The sequence below is a fragment of the Phascolarctos cinereus genome, unplaced genomic scaffold, assembly GCF_003287225.1.
Source record: "Phascolarctos cinereus isolate Bilbo 61053 unplaced genomic scaffold, phaCin_HiC Scaffold_1;HRSCAF=81, whole genome shotgun sequence".
Lineage (NCBI taxonomy): Eukaryota > Metazoa > Chordata > Mammalia > Diprotodontia > Phascolarctidae > Phascolarctos > Phascolarctos cinereus.
In genome coordinates, this window is record NW_027555514.1 from 215,174,986 (window position 1) to 215,201,937 (window position 26,952).

Here is a 26,952-nt window from a genome sequence, read left to right on the forward strand (position 1 = left end):
AATAGCTAGCAAATGGGAAAGATGGGGAAGATCATTGCTCTAAAAGGCGAGAATCATCAGTGACCCTCCCTATGCACCCACAGAGAGTAAGAGCAGTGGAAGCCATGGGGTTGAGGTGCCCATGGTTGGATAACTTACAAAAAGCTCTAGGAATTAAGGTCAGTGAAAGGAATTGGGGGGGGTCGGGTTAGGAAAAGAAGATGAACTGCTGGAGGCCATCACATTTTATTTTCCTCAAGAAAAGTTGAAGGTTTTGACATCAAGAATTGACTGAGAGTGAACAAAGACATTGATCTAAGAGATGGCTAACAGGGAGCTCTGACTTTAATTGGTGACTGTAGAATAACTGGTAGAAGTGAACTTCACACTAGAGCTGCCACTAGAGCCCTTGACACTCCCAGAGCCACCACCAGAGCTGCTGCCTCTCCTCCTCCTCCTCCTCCAGAGCTGGAGCCCCGGCCTCCTGAGGAACCATAGCCTCCTCCTCCAGAGCTGGAGCCCCGGCCTCCTGAAGAACCGTAGCTGCCTCCTCCGGAGCTGGAGCCCCGGCCTCCTGAGGAACCATAGCCACCTCCTCCAGAGCCATATCTGCCTCCTCCAGAGCTGGAACCATAGCCGCCGCCTCCAGAGCTGGAGCCATAGCCGCCGCCTCCAGAACTGGAACCGTAGCCACCTCCTCCAGAGCTGGAGCCATAGCTGCCTCCACCTCCACCTCCGGAGCCATAGCTACCACCACCTCCAAACCTTCCTCCTCCACCACCAGACACAGACACATGGCTGGTGCTCACAGCTGTGGAAGACATCCCTGCTGTTATTTTGGGTACCACTCATCACTGTACGAAGTCCACCCCATCCCAAGAAGTTTTCCAGAGCCCAAAAAATCATTCTTGATACTTACACACACTCACGTTTGGAACACACTCTCCAGATACCCTAAAAGGAAGATAAAAAGACAGTTCCTATGACTCAGCTCAACAACCCCATTCTTCATCCCATACTTGACACTACTGACCTTCCTTCTAGGCTGTTCACTTCCTCATCACCCAACCTAAGTCTCTCCCCCCTGCCTTTCCAAATCATAGATCAATTCCCAGAAATCATTATAACAGCTTAAATTTCCAGTAGCACCAAAAGCTCTTCTTTCCACAAGCCTGTGAAATAGTTCAGTAATGCTTTAGTCCACTGCATTTGGGGCTTACTACAAAGAGGGAGGAAAGTGGGACAAGGTGGAAGTCAAAGAATCTCACCTCCAATACTATCTTTACCATTTTACTGCCTGTGTGACCTCAGATCATTCACTTAACCACTCTGAACCTCAGTTTCATTATTGGTGAAATGAGAGGGTTGGATTCAATGGCCTCTAAGGTCTCTTTCATCTCAAAGTCAATTTTTCTATGACCTGGGGCAAATACTGGCTCTACAACTGACTAGCTGTCAGAGCTTAGGGAAGACATTTAATGCCTGTGGGCCCCTGGACTCTCATCTACAAAACAAGAAGGTTAGACTCCATGATTCCTGAGGGTCCTTTCATCTGTAGGTCCTGGGTTCCTCTAACCAGGGCCATAGAAGGACTATAATCCTTCTATAGGGTGTGCTAGGCTAAGGAATGCTAATTCTTCTTCATTAAGACTCAGGGAGAGAAAATGTGGGGAAATCGAAACATTAATGAATTGTTGGTAGAGTTGTGAAATGATATAACTATTTTGGAGAGCAATTTAGAACTATGCCCAAAAGGCTATAAAAATGTGCAGAGCTTTTAACCCAGCAATAGCACTTCTGGCGCTCTACCCCAAAGAGATCACACAAATAGGAAAAGGAGCCACAAGTACAAAAATATTTGTAGCTGCTTTTTCTGTGATATCAAAGAATTGTAAATTGAGACAATGCCCATCAATTGAGGCATGGCTGAACAAGTTGTGTTATATGAATGTAATGGAATACTGTTGTGCTATAAGAAACCATGAGCAGGCTGACTTCAGAAAAACCTTGAAAGACTTGTATGGATTGATGCTGAGTGAAGTGAGCAGAACCAGGAGAACATGGTACACAGTAACTGCCATGTTGTGCTATGACTAATTTTGATAGACTTAGCTCTTCTCAGCAATACAAGGATCAAAGACTTCTCCAAAAGTCTCATGACAGAAAATGCTATCCATATCCAGAGAAAGAACTATGGAGTTTGAATGTAGATCAAAGTATACTGTTTGCTCTTTTTCTCTTCTGTTTCCTTTTGTTTCCTATTTCTTCTGGTTCTGCCTAATGGTCCTAATTCTTCCTTACCACATGACTACTGTGAAAATATACTTTAATAAGAATGTATATGTAAAGCCTATATCAGATTGCATGCCATCTTGGGGAGAGAGGGAGAGAAAAATTTTAAATTCAAAAGCATAAGGAATTGATTATTGAAAATGAAAAATAAATTAAAATAATTAATTAATTAAAAAAGACTCAGGGAGCTTATGCCACCAGGAAGTTCCCCTGCCTTCCCCTGAGTGTGGTTCAATACTCTTCAGTGGTCATCCCTCACCTGCTCTCCTCTCCCTCCAGCAGCTTCCTATAGGTGGCAATCTCAGCATCCAAGGTCAGCTTCACATTATACAACTCCTGGTAGTCCCGCAACAGCCGGGTCAAGTCCTCCTTGGCCTTCTGCAGTGCATCCTCCAGGTCTGCCAGTTTGTTCTGGGCATCTTTCAGGGCATTCTCCCCACGCTGCTCTGCATCAGCAATGGCTTGCTGAAGCCTGGCAATCTGCAGGAGGAGACAGCAAACCATGCGTATGGATCAGGTCCTCAGTCCCCACTCACTACCACCAACAGCCACTACTAATCCCAGACCCCTACTTTGGCCCTCTCAGGAGAGAGCAACAATAACAGTAACAACAGCAATAACAATAACTACCGTTTAGCAACACTTGAAAGTTTGCAAACACTCTTAGTTGATCCTTGCAACAACCTGGCAAGATGGCTGCTATTATTATCCCCATTGGACAAATGAGGAAACTCAGGCTGAGAAAGGTAAAAGCCATTTGCCCAAGGTCACACAGCTGGTAATCATTCAAGGAAAGATTCAAATACAAGTCCTGTCCCTCTATCCATTGCCTAGAATGGTTAAAAAAAAAAAACCTGGGGCTAAGGACCCATTCTCCAGCCTCCAGATAGGAACTAGAATGCTCAAGTATGCAACAGGACCTTACAGACACCTAATATACCCCCAAAATGCATCTGTAACAACCTCCTTCCACATTCCCAACAGGTGGTCCTATGGCCTCTGTTTGAGTACTTCCAGTGACAGAGAACCCACTGACTCACAAGAGAGTGAATTCATCTGTCCAAGCCTATCTCGGGCACTTGTAACTGTTAAAAGTTCTTTGGCCTTTAAGTCCTCATCACAAGATTCTCTCAAGGAAACCTTAGTCACTACTGAAACTATGGCTCCAGTGGGGATTCTCACAGGTGCACAATCTCAAAATTGGCAGTGACCTTTCAAGTCATCTAGTCCAGCCTGGCCTCGTTTTCCGAGTAGAGAAAGCCTCACCCAACAACCCCATGGTAGCCCCAAGGAGGATGGTGAAAGAAACCAGTACCTGCTTCTTCACTGAATCAATTTCAGAATTGAGTCTCTGAATCATTCGGTTCATCTCAGAAATCTCACTTTTTGTGTTTTTCAGTTGGTCTCCGTGTCTCCCAGCAGTGATCTGGAGCTCTTCATACTGAGAACAGGAGAGCAAAGAGATGACTCATGAGTGCATCCTGACACACAGCGAACCTTACGTACAAAGTTCAAGGAAGCCAGAGGCCTGCTGGGGAGACTCTATCCGCTCACTTTGTGCTGGTACATGGACTCGGCCTCAGCTTTGCTCCTCTCAGCAACCTCATCATAGTGACTCTTGATCTCATCAATGATGCTACTCAGGTCCAGGTTCCTGTTGTTATCCATGGAGAGGATGACATTGGTGTTGCTGATTTGAGTCTGCATCTGGGATAGCTCCTACAAGATACAACACTGCTGTGAGTTTTGTGCCTTCCAGAGACAAAGCATGAACTGCCACCAGTGTACATGTGATTTTCCCATATTTTGTGTGATGCAGAATGAAGATGTAGGTCCATGTAGATGATCATGAGCTTACTTACTGTGTCATACAGGACCCTGTAGAAGTTGATGTCATCCGTCAAAAGATCCACCTTGCCCTGAAGGTCAACCTTATTCATGTATGCATTGTCCACATCCTGTAGAGCCAGAGTAAGAAGTCAAGCAACGATTATGCATTCAGAGGAAGGTGACCCCCTGTGGTTGCATGGAACAGCTTCTGGACTGAAAGGAGTCTGTACTTTTCCAAGATAATGAGGATGAAGAGGATGAGGAATTTGACTCCTGAGCTGACCTTCATTAAAACCCTACCCACCCTTTGGCATCTTGGGAATTTCCCTCACTTGCAAAGGGGAAGTCTTCTGGCTCTGCTTACCACGCTGCAGACAGGAATATGGGGAAGGCAACTTACTATGGGGGCCAGAGAGCCAGATAAGTATGATACACTGGTAAGAAATATTCATATTTCCCTTCAGCTAAAACTGAATGCCACAGTTTGATTCTCCTTGCTTCTTTTGGGCTAGTATAGTAAACCTGGACTTATTTTCCCGGATTAAAATGTGAGCTTCATTCTATTAATTTGACTCGCCTTCTTGATGGTCACAAATTCATTCTCTGCATCAGTACGTTTATTGATTTCATCTTCGTATCTGTTGGAGGGGAAAAAGACAGGATGGATGGTGAGGTTTGGGGAAGGATGAGCCCTAGAGTTGAACATTCTAGACGGAGTGATGAAAAATATCATTGATTCCCTCAGTCCTGTATAAAATCATATCAACCTGGGAATGTCCTCTTATCTATCTCTCTGCTTCTGGACAACACAACTGTTCAACTTTGTGTAAAATACACTTCTATGAGCATGTAAGTTTCTAAAAAAAAGATAGTCCGAATTGCTTCTGAAAAGGAAGAAAAGAAGGAAGGGAGGGAGGAAGGGTGGAAGGAAGAAGGAAAAAAGGAAAAAAGAAGAAAGGAATCAGTGAAGGTGAGAGTGAGAGAACCAGCAATTTATAAGCATCTTCTATGTTCCAGGAGGGGCAGCTAGGTAGTGCAGGAGATAGAGTGCCAGGCCTGGTGTCAAGAAGACCAGACAAATCCAGCTTCAGACAATTACTAGCTGTGTAAACCTGGGCAAGTGACTTAACCTTGTTTGCCTCAGTTCCCCACCCTTCCCCACCCCATGAGCTAGAGAAGGAAATGGCAAACCATTCCAGTATCTTTGTCAAGAAAATCCTGAAAGGGATCACAAATAATCAGACATGACGAAAACAACTGAACCCCACCATTAATATAGTCCAAGCACCATGCTAATTGCTTTACAAATATTACATCATTTCATCCTTGCAAACAGCCCTGGAAGGTAGATGCTATCATTGTCCTCATTTTATAGATGAGAAAATTGTGATTAAATTGATTATATTAGATAGATTAAATGATTTGCCCAGGATCACACGGTTAATATATGTCTCAGGCTGAATTTGAACTCAGGGCTTCCTGACTCTCAGCCAGTATATTGTCCACTGGACCACCTGGCTGCCTCTGAGGAGGGGAGAAATGCCATCCAATTAGGCCTCTCTGTTCCCTGACACTCTCTAGAGCCCCCTCTGGCTACTCTCTGGGAAGCCTTCTCAGGGGTAATGCCTTGCTTGTTCAGCACAGAGGGAGCACAGGAAAGGCAGTTGGGGCCATACTTTCCCTTGAAGTCCTCCACCATGTCTTGCATGTTCTTCAATTCCGACTCCATCCGTGAACGGTCATTCTTCAGTTTATCCAGGTTCTGCCTGAGTCTAGATATATAGGCCTCAAAGAGGGGCTCCAGGTTCTGGGTTCGAGTTGAAGTGTCCACCTGCTGCAGCAGCTCCCATTTGGTCTGCAGCACCTGGTTCTGCTGCTCCAGGAACCGCACCTGCAAACACCAAGTCCCCCAAAGCCTTTAGCCAAGGCATGGGGCCTGGGAACTGCTGGTCCCCAAATCAAATCCCAGAGGAAGAGCAAGGAACAAGACAGGGAACCATTGTTTTCCCCTCATTCTCAACCAGGGCAAGCAAAGGAAAAGCAAGACAAATTAATTGGTATAACAGCCCATTTGATTTACAGCTGAAATCTTTCTTTGGTATCTCCCCCATTAGAATAGGAGCTCCTTTAGAGCAAGGCCTGTCTTCCTTTTCTATTTGTATCCCCAGCCCTCTGCAGGTAGTAAGCACTTAATAAATACTTTATCATTTCCTTCCTTCCCTCGTTTATTCATTCATAGCCATAATCAGCCCCAACTCCATAGCTCCATTCAGAGCAGCCACACATTCCCTGACACTGGTAATTCCAACTAACTTAACTTAAAATTCACATGAATCAGTAGCACCCCCCCCCGAAAAATCCTGAACAGCAGAGAAAATGCAAGATCATCATTTTAATTTGACTGGAATGATAGTTCCCATTTCTATATACTTTAAAGTAAAACAAAGTGTTAAAAAAAATTTAAATCACCAGATTATACATGACTGTGGATGAGTCAATAAATTTCTATGGCTCAATTTCCTCTTCTATACAGTGGCAATAGTAATATCTGCAGGTTCCACCTCACAGAGGTGTTTGGTGACTCAAATTAGATAACATAGGTAAATCACTAGGCAAAAAATTTTAAAGAGGTATGTCACTACCAGCTAGCATTGTTAATATCTATTATGGTGAGTTTTGCCTGAATGACTATCAAAATGTTTGCTTTTCCTAAGGAAAACCTCAAGGCTTACTAGAAGGAAAAAATCAGGGAAGCATTGCTGAGGAAACTAAGCTAGCATAGTTAGAAGCGGCAATGGATAATTGGGAGTTGACTGTATTGATGATCAAGCTAAGAGACAAAGAAGATTGTATGACTATTTGAATGTTTGACAAACTGGAAGAAGACTATAATTCCACATCAATGGAGCTCAGCTCCCAGAGGGCAGGTTCACCTGCTGAGTTTAACTTAGAAATGTTCACAGGACACTGAGAATACTACTTCCTAATACTGGGTTATTGACAAAAAAGAACTGCAATGCCTTTGTTAATGAGAATAATGAGAGCAATAATAACAGTAATAAAGAAAACAAAAAATAACACATAAGACTTTAAGATTTGCAAAGCAAAATATTATCTCATTTGAACCATGCAATAACCCTGGATGATAGGTACTATTATTAGCCCCATTATACAGATGAGAAAACTTAGGCAGACAGGTTAAGTGACTTTCCCAACATCACATGACTAGTAAGTGTCTGAGGCAGGATTTCAACTCAGGTCTTCCTGAATCCAGGATCCAGGACCTGGCTGGCCCTCAGACCATTCTACTGGAGCACCTTCTCAAAGTTCTCCCTTGCCCCTTTCACAAGGTTTACTCTGCCCCTTTCCCATTATTTTAAAGTCCTCCAGAAGTCTCCACCTCCAGCCTCTTTTTCAATAGAATAATAATTACAATAAATTCAATGTACTTTCCTCATAAGAGTCCTCCCTATGAAGAAGGTACTGCAAGTCTTTTTATTTCCATTTTACAGATGAAGAACCTGAGTCTCAGACAGGTTAAGCACATTAGCTACGATTATCCATCTGGTGAGTGCTAGAGCAGAGACCCAAACCAAGTCTCACAGACTCAGATCCATTGTCCTTTTCCCCTACACACACATACAGTCCTCTCTCCCCCTAAGAGGAAAGTCACAAAATGGCTTGAGAACTCAGTGGAGAAACATTTGGATTTCAGCACCAAAATGATCAGCCTTCCATTAAGAGCAGTGCCTCTCCACCCAAAGCTATTTCTATGGACCCAAGACTAGGGATGCTCTCCTCTGCCTCCTTAGTTCATGTAGGCACCAGCATCATTCACAAGCATCCAGCCTCCAAGCAAGACGTCTTGGCCCAGAGTTACCCTTTGAGTCATCCAAGTATGAGATTCTATAGTTGGAGATTAGAACTCCCATTATTGAACCCCAATCCCTCACCTCACTCCTTTTCCTCATCTATTTCAAATAGCTCCAAATGTTCCCACCACCAGCAGCAGGAAACCACAAACACTCACTTTGTCAATGAAGGTGGCAAATTTGTTGTTGAGATCCTTATCTGTTCCCTCTCTCTGGTCTTCACTTTTTGAATCTCAGGGTCAATCTCCACATTGAGTGGCTGCAGGAGACCCTGGTTGATGGTCACCTCCTGGATGCCTCCAGGGGGACAGACATTCCCAAAGCTTCCTCCACCAAAACCACCCCCTGGACTTCCAAAGCCCCCACCTAAGCCCCACCACCAAAGCCACCACCGCCATAGCCACCACCGCCAAAGCCACCACGCCAAAACCACCACCACCATAGCCGCCGCCACCGAAACCACCACCACCATAGCTGCGGCCACTGAAACCACCACCACCATAGCTGCTGCCACCAAATCCTCCACCACCGTAGCCGCCGCCACCAAAACCACCTCTTCCATAACTGCCACCAGCAACACTCTGACAGATTCTCTTGGAGCCACCTAAGTTAATCAGACTTTGGCTTCCAAAACCACCACCACCAGCTCTATAGCTTCCACCTGAAAATATGCCCCCACCTCCTCCACTCCTGCGAATGGTGGAGCTGCTTGTCACCCTGCGACTGTAGGAGACCCCAGCAGAGCCTGAGCTGAAGCCACCACCACCACCACTCCGATAGCCAGATCTGGAACTAAACTGTCGACTCATGTTGACCCAACAAGGGGACAGACAGCAGAAGAGAGGAGGAAGGAGCAAGGAGCTAAGCACTCCTTTACTTGTAGCAGAGTGGCTTCCTCCTTATATATACATTGGAGGAACTGGGTTTGGTCCCATGGAGTCAGTGGAGATTTAGAGCAATCTGAAGGGCTTGGTTTGCCTTGCAGCCATGCAAGATCTTTACGAGCCCCAACAATACAATAAACACTACACACCTAGCTCCCAGGATGGGGCCTGGAAATTGCTGCTCCTGCAAAATCCATTCAAGTGGTAATCAGTTTACCAAAGATATCTCTCTTCATCAAACTCATCTGATGTTAGGGAAGCAGGACCCCAAAACTCCTTTCCTGATACCTCTGCTTGGTCTTTCATCAATTTGCCTTGAAGTTATGCCAACTCCGTCTCAGAGCTTTGCCTTTCACTCCACAAGAAGGCTCCTCCTACAGCTCCACGCACCAGCCCATATATTGCAGGAGGACATCCTCATCCTCCTCATGCTTTCAAACCTGACTCCCAGCTCTCCCTAGGCTCCCAGCTCACCAGATCAATTACCCCTCTTTCATTGCCACAGATTTTCAAGTCCCAGCCCTTCTAGGGGGATCTTTCTACTCAAATCAGGGACTAGTTCACCCTTAGGTACTGCTTTCTTGACAATAACACTGTGAAATTGTTCTCCCATTTTCCATTCAAGGACAGTTCCAGGATGGAAGCTCAGAGAGGTCCAGCCCTAGTTCCCCTGCCCACATAGCCAGCTAAGAAAGATCAGTGCCAGGAAGCAAACTCAAGTCTCCTGATTCAAAATTAACACTCTTGTCCACCATCCCAAGGTTCTTCTCAGATTGATCAGGGGATATGTGCTGCACTTGTATTCCAGAAGACCTGAGTTAGCTCACTCAACTTTTTTATTTTTCCTCAGTTTCCTCATCTATAAAATGGGAACAAAAAGAGATACCACCCTCCCAGGTTAATGTGAGGATCTGATGAGATAACATATAAGTGCTTTGCAAACCTTGAAGCATGATATAAATGCTAGTTACTATTATGTGACAGCTTCCTTTAATTCTCTCTCACCTTGGGCACAGTATTCCTGTAACTACTGTCTCCATAAAGGTCATCTCAGCTACACATTAAACTCCCTTCTCTCTTACTTTTGGCCCACCTCTGACATAAATAGGCTAGTGACCATTGATGCTTTGTTTTCTGCATTTCCTTCTGTGATCTCTGTTCATTTATCCACATCAGCATGCCTTTTCTCCTAAGTTCCTAGATGACAGAGAATGTCTCAGTGGGCTTTTTAGAGGAGAATGGTATCCAAAAAAAGACCTTCCCCCACATCCTGAAGACTTGAACTTGACACTCCTCCTCCCCCCAAGTTCAAGTAGCACTGACTGGACAGAGATCCTGGGTCAGTTTCCTTCTCTATACAACAGGGACAGAAATTCTTTTGCTCCCTGTTCCAGTTAGGCTGGTGAGAGGATCAAGCAAAATTGGGCCCTTAATGGGCTCTGTAAACTTTAAAGGGCTATACAGAGGTCAGCTATTGTTTGCTCTGAAGAGTGCTAACACTGCCCACTATCCCCACCATCCCCACCCACCCCACCCCCATGAGATGCCTGCTTTCTGATGCTGAGAATCTGTCTGCAAGAGAAGGCAACTGCATGGGTGCTTGTCTCAATGTAGACAGAAGGCAGAGAACCAAAATAAGGACCAGTGCACATGCTCCAAGCCTGAGCAGAGTTGGGATGGCAGCCTAAGAGAAACCAAGCATCTGTTCTCTGGGTTCAAGCAAGTCATGCTTCTGACATGTCCTGGTTCTCATCATTTACCTCTCAAAGCTCTCAGCAACGCCCTGAGACTAGAATGTGCAGAGAAGGTGCCAACCTGCTTTGGCAGAGGAAGGCTCTTTACCTGGGAACTCCCTGTAAATGAGATTGCAGGCCTAGGCCATATCCCTTCTCTCTCTAACAAAATCCTTTTCTGATTAGATTTCACTGGACTTCATCAAGAAGGAACTCTGAGTTTCCTACCAGAAAGACTTTTCCCATGGAAGAGATGGAAAGATACAGACAATTAATGAGATAGTAAATTGCAAATGCTCTTAAATCTTAGAAAAATAAGTCATATATGTTTTATGGAAGAGAGAGCAGCTTAACCATTGCCATGTTGTAACTAAGAAGTACCAGACCATGTTCCTAGTATTTGTAGAAGAGACTAAACAATGATGAAGTACTTACATGGTAATAGTGAGAGAAGAAACACATGTCCTTTGGAACCCTAATATCTTCTAAAGTCACAGGCACAGTGAAATAAGACAGACAGAAGGCCTGAGTCTGATTTCAATCTGTTTTGGCCATCTTAAAAGAAGACATAAAATGGATGGGTCTCTAAGGAAGAAATTGGGAAGAAAGACAGGAACTTACTATTTCTCATAATTTGGGTATATGAAAAAAAGATTCTGCAAACATGAAGAAAGGAGTAGGAAGAATAGAAAGGAAGATTGAACTTCACTCTTATCTGAATTGACAATGAAGGACTGCATGCATACTAGGGGTTTGATAGGAAAGGGAGTAAGGATTAAAAAGAACAAAGGAAAAAAGTGTCAATGAAATTTTGTGTGTGTGTGTATATATATATTATATATTATTATATTATATATTATATACATATATATATATATACTTAATGTGCAGAAGAGTATATGCAGTTTATTATCTTTAAGAGCATAATCAGAATTATTGTACCAAATCACAGCTCATCCAAGAGTATATTAATATGTCTGATTTTCCAGAGCCCCTCCAATATTTTCTTTTATAAAATCAGCTCTACTAATATAATATACATGGGGGAGAAGCTTAGAGTTGCTTTAGTTTGCATTTTTTTAATTATTATTCATCTTCATAATTATTTTTTAATATGGCAATAGTTAACTTGGATTCTTTCCCTTAAGAACTGGCTGTTCATATTTTTTTATCATTTTTCCTTGAGAGATGGCTTTTGTTCATAGAAATTTAAATCAATTCCTTATACATTTTAAAAATAAGACATTTTTCAGTGAAAATTTCTGCAAAGATTCCCTCCCCAGTTATCTGCTTTCTTTCTAATTTTTGCTGCATTTTATTCACTTGTGCAAACTTTTTTCAATTTACATAATCGAAATTGCCCATTTCATTTCCTATGACCCACTCTATCCCTTGTTTGGTCAAAAACTCTTCCTCTTCATAGATCAGAAAAGTAATTTTTTCCCCTCATTTGTTTGTGATGTGTCCTTTTCTATGTATATCATGTTTCCATTTAAACATTATCTTGGTATGTAGTGTGAGGTGTTGTTCTAAAACTAATTACCTCCAGGCTGCTTCCAGTTTTCCCAGACGTTTTTTGTCAAATCATGATTCCTTACCCCAGTAGCTGAGGTCTAATTCTACAAAAAGTTACTCAATTGTCCATAGACTTTGACCCATCAGTACCACTATATGCCAAAAAGATAAAAGAAAGAAGAAAAGGGGTGTGTGTATGTTTATGTGTGTGTGTGTGTATATATACGTATGTGTATAAATATACATTTACACATATGTAGATGAACATATTCGTGGTATCTCTTTTTTGTGGTAAAGAATTGAAAATGAGGAAGATGCTTATCAAGGAGAATAGCTGAATAAATTATGGCATGTGAATGTAAAAGATGGTGTAAAGAAATATTGTTGTGCTGTTAGAAAAAACAAAGGAAACAGTTTCACAGAAACCTAGGAAGACATGTATGAATTGATGGAGAGTGAAATAAGCAGAACCAGGAAGAAGATTTCTTCTCAGCTCTGGTCTTTGCATTAGGAGTACTTAAAAAGTCCTTTATTCTATTAAAGGTTTATCCTCCCCATGCCCCAATACTATTATTATACATACTATTAAATATTACAATAAATATTATATTACAACAAATGTTTTGTTTATTGTATTAATTATATTAGAATATTATAAATACTATTAAATAAATGATAATCAGTATTTTTGGGTAAATTATTCTTGGTCTTAAGTCTTTAGCTTTTGCCTTTTGAAATATCATACCTACTGTCTTACCCTACAGGAAAATAGGGAGAGAAGGGGACAAGACAGCAGGGGGATGATAGAGAGGAGGGCAGATTGGGAAAGGGGGTAATCAGAAGTAAATACTTCTGAGGAGGGACAGGGTCAAAAGAAAGAATAGAATAAATGGGAGGGCAGGATAGGATTAAGGGAAATAGAGTTAGTTTTTCACAACATGTCTACTATGGACGTGTTTTGCATAATTGAGTTGCTTGCCTTTTCAATGAGGGTGGGTGAGGAGGGAGGAAGGGAGAAAATTTGACACCTAAAGTTTTAGAAACATATGTTTAAAAAAATGTTTTCATATGCTACTGGGAAATAAGAAATATAGAAATGGAGTACAGAAGTCTATCCTGCCCTACAGGAAAATAGAAGGGGAAGGGAATAAGAGAAGGGGAGAGAGATAGAAGAGAGGACAGACTAGGGGAAAGGATATTCAGAATGCATGACATCTTGGGGTGGGGGAGGGGGGAGATGGTGTGAAAATTTGGAACTCAAAAACTTGTGGAAGTGAATGCTGAAAACTAAAAATAAATAAATTTATATTTAAAAAAAATATCATACCTATGAAAAATGTTATGGAGAAAGAAATGACAAACCTTGGTGAATTTTATTTATGAAAATAAAATTGTAAAAACAAACACCTTTGAAGGACTTAACAATGTTGATCAAACCTTTGGAGAATCCTACCTGTGTCCTGATAGACAGGTGTTGCATATATAAAGAACAAGACACATGTTTATGGAAGTAGCCAATGTTGGGATCCATTTTGCTTGACTTTGCATATTTGTTATCAGAGATTTTTTCTTTTTTTTTTCAATTCAGAGAGTGGGTAGTGCCTTGAGGAAGAGAGAAAATAAATGCTTGGTTTTTTTTAAAATTTACAACACACACATATACATATACATATATACATACATATACATATACACATACATATACATATACATATACATATACATATACATACACATATACATACACATACACATATACATATACATATACATATACATATACATATACATATACATATACATATACATATACATATACATATACATATACATATACATATACATATACATATACATATACATATACATATACATATACATATATTCCCTACAAGTGTGCCTCACCTCCCTATGATGCTATGTGTATCTGTAGGAGAATTGTTTCAGTTGAAGGGAGAAATGTCTTATAGCTACTGTCTTTACTATTTCTTCTTAAGCTTTCTCTATGAGCTAATCATGTCTGTCAGTCAACAAGCATTTGTTAAGGATTTCCTATGCACCAAACGCTGTGTTGAGTACTGGACATACAGTAAAAAAAAAAAAGCAAAAATGGACCCTGCCCTCAAGAAGCTTATGTTCTAATGAGGGATGCACATAAATAAGCATGTATAAAATACTCATAGAGTAGATGGAAAGTAACCATAGAAAGAAATGCACTAGCAGCTTGGGGGGGAGGGTGGAGTGTGAGGAACAGGAAAGTCATGGAATCCTTCCTACAGAAAGTGATGAATGAGCCAAGTCAAGGAATTCTAAGGGGTAGAGGTTAGAAGGGAGAACACTCCAGGCAAGGGGGCAGCCAATACAAAGGCACAGAGATGGGAAAAGGAGAATCAGGTGGGAATTAAGCTGTTTGGGTTGAACCAAAGAATGAATGGAGGAGATTAATATTTAAGAGGTCTAGAAATAAAGGGAGGTTCATGTTGTGGACAGCTTTAAATGTAAAACAGAAGCATTTGTTTCTATTTGATCCTAGGGGCAAAGGAGAGCCAGTGGAGTTGATTAATAGGGGAGCAGCATAGTCAGACCTCAGTAGGTCTGACTTCATAGCACAGGCAAGAAATGGTGAGAGCCGATCTAGTGTGGTGGTTGTGTGAGTAGATGGAAGGAGAGGTGGAAGAGAGATAGCAGGGAGGGAGAAATGACAAAATTTGGCAAATGATTGGATATATATAAATATATATATATATATATATATATATATATATATATATATATATATATATATATATATATATATTATATATATATATATATATATAGGAAGGAGAGAGAAAGGAGTCAAGGATGATTTTGGTTGTGAATCTGAGAACTGGGATCCTGATATGAGATACTGATATCCTCAACAGAGATAAAGTAGTTTGGAATGAGAATATTTTCAGGGGGAAAAGATAATGAGTCCTGACTTGTACATGTTAAGTTTGAAATGGCTAGGGGATGTCAAGTTGGAAACATCCAATAATCAGTTGATAATGTGGGACTGGAGCTCAGGAAAGAGGAGAGGGAGACAGAGAGAAAGAAAGAGAGAGAAAGAGAGGCAGAGAAAGAGACAAAAGGAGAAAGAAACAGAAGGAGAGAGATCACAAAAAGAAAAAGAGAGAGACAGAGAAATTAGGGAGTCACAGAGAGGATAGAAACCATGGGAGATGATGATTAGATCACCAAGCAAAAGGTTGTAAAGAGAAAAAGAAGGAAATTAGGACAGAGCCTTGTAGCACATGTACCAGTTCCAGTGGAGCATGGAAGATGACTTAGCAAAGGAGACTGAGAAGGGGCAGTCAGAAAGGTAGAAGAGAAACCAAGAGAGAATTTCATTTAAAGAGAGAGAGAGAGACAGAGAGAGAGAAAGAGAGAGAGAAGAGACTTGATCAAGAGATCTATCAAATATAGCACAAAAATCAAGAATGAGGATTGAAAAAAGGGCATGCTATTGGGCATTTTCAATATCACTGGTAACTTGGAAGAGAGCCTTCCTTCCCAACATTCAGCTGAGTGTAAGGTTCCTTATATATTACTTGTGTGACCTTAGGCAAGTCAGTCAGGCCCCTAATTTTTCCAGTGGTGGGGAACCTGGGACCTCCAGCCACATGTGGCCTTCTAGGTCCTTGAGTGTGGCCTTTTGAAGGATTCCAAGTTTTACAGAACAAATCCTTTTATTAAGGGAATTTCTTCTGTGAAGTTTGGTTTCAGTCAAAGGGCTGCACTTAGGACCTAGAGGGCCATGTGTGGCCTTGAGGTTGCAGGTTCCCCACCCTGTAGCTAGACATTGTGCTAAGCTCAGGAAATAGAAAGAAAGACAAAAGACAGAATCTGTCCTCATGGAGCTCACCATCTAATGGGGAAGGTAACATGCAAAAATTGTAGGAAAACAAGAAAAATAGAAAATAATCAACAGAGGGAAGGAACTTAAATTAAGAGGGATTGGAAAAGGCTTCCTGTAGAGGGTGGGATTTTATCTGAGACTTGAAGGAAGCCAGGGAGGCCAGGAAGCAGAGATGACAAGTGAGAATATTCCAGGCATTGGGAGAAACCAGTGATAATGCCAGAGTTGGCAAATGGAGTGTTGTGTGCAAGAAGCAGCCAGGAGGCTAGCGTCACTGGATGGAAGAGTCCTTGGTGGGGAGTAAGGTGTAAAAAGACTGGAAAGGAGAGGAAAGGCTAAGTTCCAAAGGGCTTTGAATGACAAACAAGCATTTTGTATTTGCTTCTGAGAGCATCAAGAAACCACTGAGGTTTTCTTGTGATATAATCAGACCTGAGTCCTAGGGAGGATCAGTTTAACAGCTGAGTGAGAGATGAGCTAGAGTGGGGAGACACTTGAGGAAGGGAGACCAACCAGAAGATGAGTGCAACAGTCCAGTGGTGAGGTGATGAGGGCCTTCATCAGAATGGTTATAGTGTCAGAGAACAGGAGGCAAATATGAGAGCTATTATGAAATTAAAATGAAAGGACTTGACCACTGATTGGAAGAGGTAGAGAAAGAAAGTGAGGAGTTGAAGAAGCCCTGTAGGTTGTGAGTCTGAGTGATGGGAAACATGGTGGTAACCTTGATGGTAACAGAGAAGTGAGGGAGAGTGGAGTGTTTGGTGGGAAAGATTGCAATCAGTTTTGGACATGTTGAGTGTAAGGGGTCTAGAGGTCATTCAATTGGAAATAGCTAAAAGGTGATTGTAGAGATGCCCCCTCCCCACCCACTTTCCTAAACCAATGAGTAGAAGACACACACTAGACTACGTCTGAAATCACTTCCAATTTCAAATAAACATAATAACTCACGTTTATAAAGCCTTGAAAGGTTTGCAAAGCCCTTTACAAATTTTATTTTATTTGATCCTCATAATAGCCCTCGGGGCTAGTTGCCATTATTATCCCCACTTTACAGCTGAGGAAACTAAGGCAGAGAGGTTAATTGATTTACCCAGGGTCACACAGCTAGTAAGTATTTGAGGTTGGATTGGAACTCAGGCCTTCCTGACTCCAAGTCTCATGCTCTACCCATTCTGTCATCTCATAGCCTCTGGCTCTCTGAAGCCTGTTCTAATTAGCCCTACCCAGCTCCATTTACACAATGTCCCTTCAATATATCTAAGCTTGATTTACACTGCAGTCATTTGCCTGTGGTTGTTGCTATTTCATAAACATTCTTGTCACTTTCATATTAGGGTATCCTCTCTTTCAGGCCTTATCATAAGCCTTACTCCTACCTGGAAGTTTACAACCTTTAGCAGTGGGTCTTAGGAGAGACAGATGGGTGTGTTACACAAAACACTCAAGAGACAAACTTGCAGAATTTCCAATGCAATTTATTGCAGACAACACAAGAAAATGGAGAGTTTGAGATCTCCAGAAAAGTCAACCAACCAGCTTACACCTTATACAAAAACAAAAAACAAGAAAAAAAAACAACCCAGAATTTGTTACTGCGGTATGGAGACACACTCCCAACGAGTGCTAGATTGAAATGGCTCTCCTTCTACTTGGCTGGGGGAGAAACTTTTGAAATGTAGAGTGGGCAGTGATGATGGGTGGATTTCTCAGGCTACAACCTCATGATTAACCAAGGGAAGGGTTCATTCATGTCAAGACCTGGCTTCACCATTTGAGACACAGGAAGAGGGCAAGCCAAATGATGAAGGCCTGGATAGACAATAGCTAGCAAATGGGAAAGATGGGGAAGATCATTGCTCTAAAAGGCGAGAATCATCAGTGACCCTCCCTATGCACCCACAGAGAGTAAGAGCAGTGGAAGCCATTGGGTTGAGGTGCCCACTGGTTGGATAACTCACAAAAAACTCTAGGAATTAAGGTCAGTGAAAGGAATTGGGGGGTTAGGAAAAGAAGATGAACTGCTGGAGGCCATCACTTTATATTTTCCTCAAGAAAAGTTGGAGTCTTTGACTTCAAGATTTGGATGACAATGAACAGAGACAACAAGCTATTTGGTCAATCTAATAAGGGATGGCTGGCAGGGGAGGGAGCTCCAACTTTAATTGGTGACTGTAGAATAACTGGTAGAGATAAATTTTGAACTAGAGCTGCTACTGGAGCCCTTGACACTTCCAGAGCCACCACCAGAGCTGCTGCCTCCTCCTCCTCCTCCTCCTCCAGAGCTGGAGCCCCGGCCTCCTGAGGAACCATAGCTGCCTCCTCCAGAGCCAGAGCCCCGGCCTCCTGAAGAACCGTAGCTGCCTCCTCCAGAGCCAGAGCCCCGGCTTCCTGAGGAACCGTAGCCGCCTCCTCCAGAGCCATATCTGCCTCCTCCAGAGCTGGAACCGTAGCCGCCGCCTCCAGAGCTGGAGCCATAGCCGCCGCCTCCAGAGCTGGAACCGTAGCCACCTCCTCCAGAGCTGGAGCCATAGCCGCCGCCTCCACCTCCACCTCCGGAGCCATAGCTACCACCACCTCCAAACCTTCCTCCTCCACCACCAGACACAGACACATGGCTGGTGCTCACAGCTGTGGAAGACATCCCTGCTGTTATTTTGGGTACCACTCATCACTGTACGAAGTCCACCCCATCCCAAGAAGTTTTCCAGAGCCCAAAAAATCATTCTTGATACTTACACACACTCACGTTTGGAACACACTCTCCAGATACCCTAAAAGGAAGATAAAAAGACAGTTCCTATGACTCAGCTCAACAACCCCATTCTCCATCCCATACTTGAAACTACTGACCTTTCCTCTAGGATGCTCCCTTCCTCATCACCCAACCTAAGTCTCTCCCCCCTGCCTTTCCAAATCATAGATCAATTCCCAGAAATCATTATAACAGCTTAAATTTCCAGTAGCACCAAAAGCTCTTCTTTCCACAAGCCTGTGAAATAGTTCAGTAATGCTTTCAGTCCACTGCATTTGGGGCTTACTACAAAGAGGGAGGAAAGTGGGACAAGGTGGAAGTCAAAGAATCTCACCTCCAATACTATCTTTACCATTTTACTGCCTGTGTGACCTCAGATCATTCACTTAACCACTCTGAACCTCAGTTTCATTATTGGTGAAATGAGAGGGTTGGATTCAATGGCCTCTAAGGTCTCTTTCATCTCAAAGTCAATTTTTCTATGACCTGGGGCAAATACTGGCTCTACAACTGACTAGCTGTCAGAGCTTAGGGAAGACATTTAATGCCTGTGGGCCCCTGGACTCTCATCTACAAAACAAGAAGGTTAGACTCCATGATTCCTGAGGGTCCTTTCATCTGTAGGTCCTGGGTTCCTCTAACCAGGGCCATAGAAGGACTATAATCCTTCTATAGGGTGTGCTAGGCTAAGGAATGCTAATTCTTCTTCATTAAGACTCAGGGAGAGAAAATGTGGGGAAATCGAAACATTAATGAATTGTTGGTAGAGTTGTGAAATGATATAACTATTTTGGAGAGCAATTTAGAACTATGCCCAAAAGGCTATAAAAATGTGCAGAGCTTTTAACCCAGCAATAGCACTTCTGGCGCTCTACCCCAAAGAGATCACACAAATAGGAAAAGGAGCCACAAGTACAAAAATATTTGTAGCTGCTTTTTCTGTGATATCAAAGAATTGTAAATTGAGACAATGCCCATCAATTGAGGCATGGCTGAACAAGTTGTGTTATATGAATGTAATGGAATACTGTTGTGCTATAAGAAACCATGAGCAGGCTGACTTCAGAAAAACCTTGAAAGACTTGTATGGATTGATGCTGAGTGAAGTGAGCAGAACCAGGAGAACATGGTACACAGTAACTGCCATGTTGTGCTATGACTAATTTTGATAGACTTAGCTCTTCTCAGCAATACAAGGATCAAAGACTTCTCCAAAAGTCTCATGACAGAAAATGCTATCCATATCCAGAGAAAGAACTATGGAGTTTGAATGTAGATCAAAGTATACTGTTTGCTCTTTTTCTCTTCTGTTTCCTTTTGTTTCCTATTTCTTCTGGTTCTGCCTAATGGTCCTAATTCTTCCTTACCACATGACTACTGTGAAAATATACTTTAATAAGAATGTATATGTAAAGCCTATATCAGATTGCATGCCATCTTGGGGAGAGAGGGAGAGAAAAATTTTAAATTCAAAAGCATAAGGAATTGATTATTGAAAATGAAAAATAAATTAAAATAATTAATTAATTAAAAAAGACTCAGGGAGCTTATGCCACCAGGAAGTTCCCCTGCCTTCCCCTGAGTGTGGTTCAATACTCTTCAGTGGTCATCCCTCACCTGCTCTCCTCTCCCTCCAGCAGCTTCCTATAGGTGGCAATCTCAGCATCCAAGGTCAGCTTCACATTATACAACTCCTGGTAGTCCCGCAACAGCCGGGTCAAGTCCTCCTTGGCCTTCTGCAGTGCATCCTCCAGGTCTGCCAGTTTGTTCTGGGCATCTTTCAGGGCATTCTCCCCACGCTGCTCTGCATCAGCAATGGCTTGCTGAAGCCTGGCAATCTGCAGGAGGAGACAGCAAACCATGCGTATGGATCAGGTCCTCAGTCCCCACTCACTACCACCAACAGCCACTACTAATCCCAGACCCCTACTTTGGCCCTCTCAGGAGAGAGCAACAATAACAGTAACAACAGCAATAACAATAACTACCGTTTAGCAACACTTGAAAGTTTGCAAACACTCTTAGTTGATCCTTGCAACAACCTGGCAAGATGGCTGCTATTATTATCCCCATTGGACAAATGAGGAAACTCAGGCTGAGAAAGGTAAAAGCCATTTGCCCAAGGTCACACAGCTGGTAATCATTCAAGGAAAGATTCAAATACAAGTCCTGTCCCTCTATCCATTGCCTAGAATGGTTAAAAAAAAAAAACCTGGGGCTAAGGACCCATTCTCCAGCCTCCAGATAGGAACTAGAATGCTCAAGTATGCAACAGGACCTTACAGACACCTAATATACCCCCAAAATGCATCTGTAACAACCTCCTTCCACATTCCCAACAGGTGGTCCTATGGCCTCTGTTTGAGTACTTCCAGTGACAGAGAACCCACTGACTCACAAGAGAGTGAATTCATCTGTCCAAGCCTATCTCGGGCACTTGTAACTGTTAAAAGTTCTTTGGCCTTTAAGTCCTCATCACAAGATTCTCTCAAGGAAACCTTAGTCACTACTGAAACTATGGCTCCAGTGGGGATTCTCACAGGTGCACAATCTCAAAATTGGCAGTGACCTTTCAAGTCATCTAGTCCAGCCTGGCCTCGTTTTCCGAGTAGAGAAAGCCTCACCCAACAACCCCATGGTAGCCCCAAGGAGGATGGTGAAAGAAACCAGTACCTGCTTCTTCACTGAATCAATTTCAGAATTGAGTCTCTGAATCATTCGGTTCATCTCAGAAATCTCACTTTTTGTGTTTTTCAGTTGGTCTCCGTGTCTCCCAGCAGTGATCTGGAGCTCTTCATACTGAGAACAGGAGAGCAAAGAGATGACTCATGAGTGCATCCTGACACACAGCGAACCTTACGTACAAAGTTCAAGGAAGCCAGAGGCCTGCTGGGGAGACTCTATCCGCTCACTTTGTGCTGGTACATGGACTCGGCCTCAGCTTTGCTCCTCTCAGCAACCTCATCATAGTGACTCTTGATCTCATCAATGATGCTACTCAGGTCCAGGTTCCTGTTGTTATCCATGGAGAGGATGACATTGGTGTTGCTGATTTGAGTCTGCATCTGGGATAGCTCCTACAAGATACAACACTGCTGTGAGTTTTGTGCCTTCCAGAGACAAAGCATGAACTGCCACCAGTGTACATGTGATTTTCCCATATTTTGTGTGATGCAGAATGAAGATGTAGGTCCATGTAGATGATCATGAGCTTACTTACTGTGTCATACAGGACCCTGTAGAAGTTGATGTCATCCGTCAAAAGATCCACCTTGCCCTGAAGGTCAACCTTATTCATGTATGCATTGTCCACATCCTGTAGAGCCAGAGTAAGAAGTCAAGCAACGATTATGCATTCAGAGGAAGGTGACCCCCTGTGGTTGCATGGAACAGCTTCTGGACTGAAAGGAGTCTGTACTTTTCCAAGATAATGAGGATGAAGAGGATGAGGAATTTGACTCCTGAGCTGACCTTCATTAAAACCCTACCCACCCTTTGGCATCTTGGGAATTTCCCTCACTTGCAAAGGGGAAGTCTTCTGGCTCTGCTTACCACGCTGCAGACAGGAATATGGGGAAGGCAACTTACTATGGGGGCCAGAGAGCCAGATAAGTATGATACACTGGTAAGAAATATTCATATTTCCCTTCAGCTAAAACTGAATGCACAGTTTGATTCTCCTTGCTTCTTTTGGGCTAGTATAGTAAACCTGGACTTATTTTCCCGGATTAAAATGTGAGCTTCATTCTATTAATTTGACTCGCCTTCTTGATGGTCACAAATTCATTCTCTGCATCAGTACGTTTATTGATTTCATCTTCGTATCTGTTGGAGGGGAAAAAGACAGGATGGATGGTGAGGTTTGGGGAAGGATGAGCCCTAGAGTTGAACATTCTAGACGGAGTGATGAAAAATATCATTGATTCCCTCAGTCCTGTATAAAATCATATCAACCTGGGAATGTCCTCTTATCTATCTCTCTGCTTCTGGACAACACAACTGTTCAACTTTGTGTAAAATACACTTCTATGAGCATGTAAGTTTCTAAAAAAAAGATAGTCCGAATTGCTTCTGAAAAGGAAGAAAAGAAGGAAGGGAGGGAGGAAGGGTGGAAGGAAGAAGGAAAAAAGGAAAAAAGAAGAAAGGAATCAGTGAAGGTGAGAGTGAGAGAACCAGCAATTTATAAGCATCTTCTATGTTCCAGGAGGGGCAGCTAGGTAGTGCAGGAGATAGAGTGCCAGGCCTGGTGTCAAGAAGACCAGACAAATCCAGCTTCAGACAATTACTAGCTGTGTAAACCTGGGCAAGTGACTTAACCTTGTTTGCCTCAGTTCCCCACCCTTCCCACCCCATGAGCTAGAGAAGGAAATGGCAAACCATTCCAGTATCTTTGTCAAGAAAATCCTGAAAGGGATCACAAATAATCAGACATGACGAAAACAACTGAACCCCACCATTAATATAGTCCAAGCACCATGCTAATTGCTTTACAAATATTACATCATTTCATCCTTGCAAACAGCCCTGGAAGGTAGATGCTATCATTGTCCTCATTTTATAGATGAGAAAATTGTGATTAAATTGATTATATTAGATAGATTAAATGATTTGCCCAGGATCACACGGTTAATATATGTCTCAGGCTGAATTTGAACTCAGGGCTTCCTGACTCTCAGCCAGTATATTGTCCACTGGACCACCTGGCTGCCTCTGAGGAGGGGAGAAATGCCATCCAATTAGGCCTCTCTGTTCCCTGACACTCTCTAGAGCCCCCTCTGGCTACTCTCTGGGAAGCCTTCTCAGGGGTAATGCCTTGCTTGTTCAGCACAGAGGGAGCACAGGAAAGGCAGTTGGGGCCATACTTTCCCTTGAAGTCCTCCACCATGTCTTGCATGTTCTTCAATTCCGACTCCATCCGTGAACGGTCATTCTTCAGTTTATCCAGGTTCTGCCTGAGTCTAGATATATAGGCCTCAAAGAGGGGCTCCAGGTTCTGGGTTCGAGTTGAAGTGTCCACCTGCTGCAGCAGCTCCCATTTGGTCTGCAGCACCTGGTTCTGCTGCTCCAGGAACCGCACCTGCAAACACCAAGTCCCCCAAAGCCTTTAGCCAAGGCATGGGGCCTGGGAACTGCTGGTCCCCAAATCAAATCCCAGAGGAAGAGCAAGGAACAAGACAGGGAACCATTGTTTTCCCCTCATTCTCAACCAGGGCAAGCAAAGGAAAAGCAAGACAAATTAATTGGTATAACAGCCCATTTGATTTACAGCTGAAATCTTTCTTTGGTATCTCCCCATTAGAATAGGAGCTCCTTTAGAGCAAGGCCTGTCTTCCTTTTCTATTTGTATCCCCAGCCCTCTGCAGGTAGTAAGCACTTAATAAATACTTTATCATTTCCTTCCTTCCCTCGTTTATTCATTCATAGCCATAATCAGCCCCCAACTCCATAGCTCCATTCAGAGCAGCCACACATTCCCTGACACTGGTAATTCCAACTAACTTAACTTAAAATTCACATGAATCAGTAGCACCCCCCCCGAAAAATCCTGAACAGCAGAGAAAATGCAAGATCATCATTTTAATTTGACTGGAATGATAGTTCCCATTTCTATATACTTTAAAGTAAAACAAAGTGTTAAAAAAAATTTAAATCACCAGATTATACATGACTGTGGATGAGTCAATAAATTTCTATGGCTCAATTTCCTCTTCTATACAGTGGCAATAGTAATATCTGCAGGTTCCACCTCACAGAGGTGTTTGGTGACTCAAATTAGATAACATAGGTAAATCACTAGGCAAAAAATTTTAAAGAGGTATGTCACTACCAGCTAGCATTGTTAATATCTATTATGGTGAGTTTTGCCTGAATGACTATCAAAATGTTTGCTTTTCCTAAGGAAAACCTCAAGGCTTACTAGAAGGAAAAAATCAGGGAAGCATTGCTGAGGAAACTAAGCTAGCATAGTTAGAAGCGGCAATGGATAATTGGGAGTTGACTGTATTGATGATCAAGCTAAGAGACAAAGAAGATTGTATGACTATTTGAATGTTTGACAAACTGGAAGAAGACTATAATTCCACATCAATGGAGCTCAGCTCCCAGAGGGCAGGTTCACCTGCTGAGTTTAACTTAGAAATGTTCACAGGACACTGAGAATACTACTTCCTAATACTGGGTTATTGACAAAAAAGAACTGCAATGCCTTTGTTAATGAGAATAATGAGAGCAATAATAACAGTAATAAAGAAAACAAAAAATAACACATAAGACTTTAAGATTTGCAAAGCAAAATATTATCTCATTTGAACCATGCAATAACCCTGGATGATAGGTACTATTATTAGCCCCATTATACAGATGAGAAAACTTAGGCAGACAGGTTAAGTGACTTTCCCAACATCACATGACTAGTAAGTGTCTGAGGCAGGATTTCAACTCAGGTCTTCCTGAATCCAGGATCCAGGACCTGGCTGGCCCTCAGACCATTCTACTGGAGCACCTTCTCAAAGTTCTCCCTTGCCCCTTTCACAAGGTTTACTCTGCCCCTTTCCCATTATTTTAAAGTCCTCCAGAAGTCTCCACCTCCAGCCTCTTTTTCAATAGAATAATAATTACAATAAATTCAATGTACTTTCCTCATAAGAGTCCTCCCTATGAAGAAGGTACTGCAAGTCTTTTTATTTCCATTTTACAGATGAAGAACTGAGTCTCAGACAGGTTAAGCACATTAGCTACGATTATCCATCTGGTGAGTGCTAGAGCAGAGACCCAAACCAAGTCTCACAGACTCAGATCCATTGTCCTTTTCCCCTACACACACATACAGTCCTCTCTCCCCCTAAGAGGAAAGTCACAAAATGGCTTGAGAACTCAGTGGAGAAACATTTGGATTTCAGCACCAAAATGATCAGCCTTCCATTAAGAGCAGTGCCTCTCCACCCAAAGCTATTTCTATGGACCCAAGACTAGGGATGCTCTCCTCTGCCTCCTTAGTTCATGTAGGCACCAGCATCATTCACAAGCATCCAGCCTCCAAGCAAGACGTCTTGGCCCAGAGTTACCCTTTGAGTCATCCAAGTATGAGATTCTATAGTTGGAGATTAGAACTCCCATTATTGAACCCCAATCCCTCACCTCACTCCTTTTCCTCATCTATTTCAAATAGCTCCAAATGTTCCCACCACCAGCAGCAGGAAACCACAAACACTCACTTTGTCAATGAAGGTGGCAAATTTGTTGTTGAGATCCTTGATCTGTTCCCTCTCTCTGGTCTTCACTTTTTGAATCTCAGGGTCAATCTCCACATTGAGTGGCTGCAGGAGACCCTGGTTGATGGTCACCTCCTGGATGCCTCCAGGGGGACAGACATTCCCAAAGCTTCCTCCACCAAAACCACCCCCTGGACTTCCAAAGCCCCCACCTAAGCCCCACCACCAAAGCCACCACCGCCATAGCCACCACCGCCAAAGCCACCACCGCCAAAACCACCACCACCATAGCCGCCGCCACCGAAACCACCACCACCATAGCTGCGGCCACTGAAACCACCACCACCATAGCTGCTGCCACCAAATCCTCCACCACCGTAGCCGCCGCCACCAAAACCACCTCTTCCATAACTGCCACCAGCAACACTCTGACAGATTCTCTTGGAGCCACCTAAGTTAATCAGACTTTGGCTTCCAAAACCACCACCACCAGCTCTATAGCTTCCACCTGAAAATATGCCCCCACCTCCTCCACTCCTGCGAATGGTGGAGCTGCTTGTCACCCTGCGACTGTAGGAGACCCCAGCAGAGCCTGAGCTGAAGCCACCACCACCACCACTCCGATAGCCAGATCTGGAACTAAACTGTCGACTCATGTTGACCCAACAAGGGGACAGACAGCAGAAGAGAGGAGGAAGGAGCAAGGAGCTAAGCACTCCTTTACTTGTAGCAGAGTGGCTTCCTCCTTATATATACATTGGAGGAACTGGGTTTGGTCCCATGGAGTCAGTGGAGATTTAGAGCAATCTGAAGGGCTTGGTTTGCCTTGCAGCCATGCAAGATCTTTACGAGCCCCAACAATACAATAAACACTACACACCTAGCTCCCAGGATGGGGCCTGGAAATTGCTGCTCCTGCAAAATCCATTCAAGTGGTAATCAGTTTACCAAAGATATCTCTCTTCATCAAACTCATCTGATGTTAGGGAAGCAGGACC

The 26,952-nt window shown here is 42.9% G+C and overlaps 2 protein-coding genes across 2 annotated transcripts; both read right to left on the reverse strand.

Moving 5' to 3' along the window:
• Window positions 1-324: 324 nt before the first annotated feature.
• Window positions 325-8,828, reverse strand: LOC110194025 (keratin, type II cytoskeletal 1-like). Its single transcript, XM_078149131.1, is given in 12 exon segments — window positions 325-422; window positions 473-790; window positions 899-933; window positions 2,531-2,751; window positions 3,587-3,712; window positions 3,826-3,990; window positions 4,134-4,229; window positions 4,679-4,739; window positions 5,778-5,992; window positions 8,132-8,166; window positions 8,169-8,339; window positions 8,407-8,828. Coding segments are annotated over 12 exon segments (1,917 nt in total). The 5' UTR covers window positions 8,783-8,828.
• A 9,321-nt stretch (window positions 8,829-18,149) lies between these two features.
• Window positions 18,150-26,656, reverse strand: LOC110194066 (keratin, type II cytoskeletal 1-like). The gene is made up of 10 exons (XM_078149132.1): window positions 26,193-26,656; window positions 25,958-26,127; window positions 23,606-23,820; window positions 22,508-22,568; window positions 21,964-22,059; window positions 21,656-21,820; window positions 21,417-21,542; window positions 20,361-20,581; window positions 18,728-18,762; window positions 18,150-18,619 (listed from the first exon to the last, which is right to left on the reverse strand). The coding sequence occupies exons 1-10, from the start codon at window positions 26,608-26,610 to the stop codon at window positions 18,150-18,152; spliced, it is 1,977 nt and encodes a 658-aa protein (XP_078005258.1). The 5' UTR covers window positions 26,611-26,656.
• Between the last annotated feature and the right edge of the window lie 296 nt (window positions 26,657-26,952).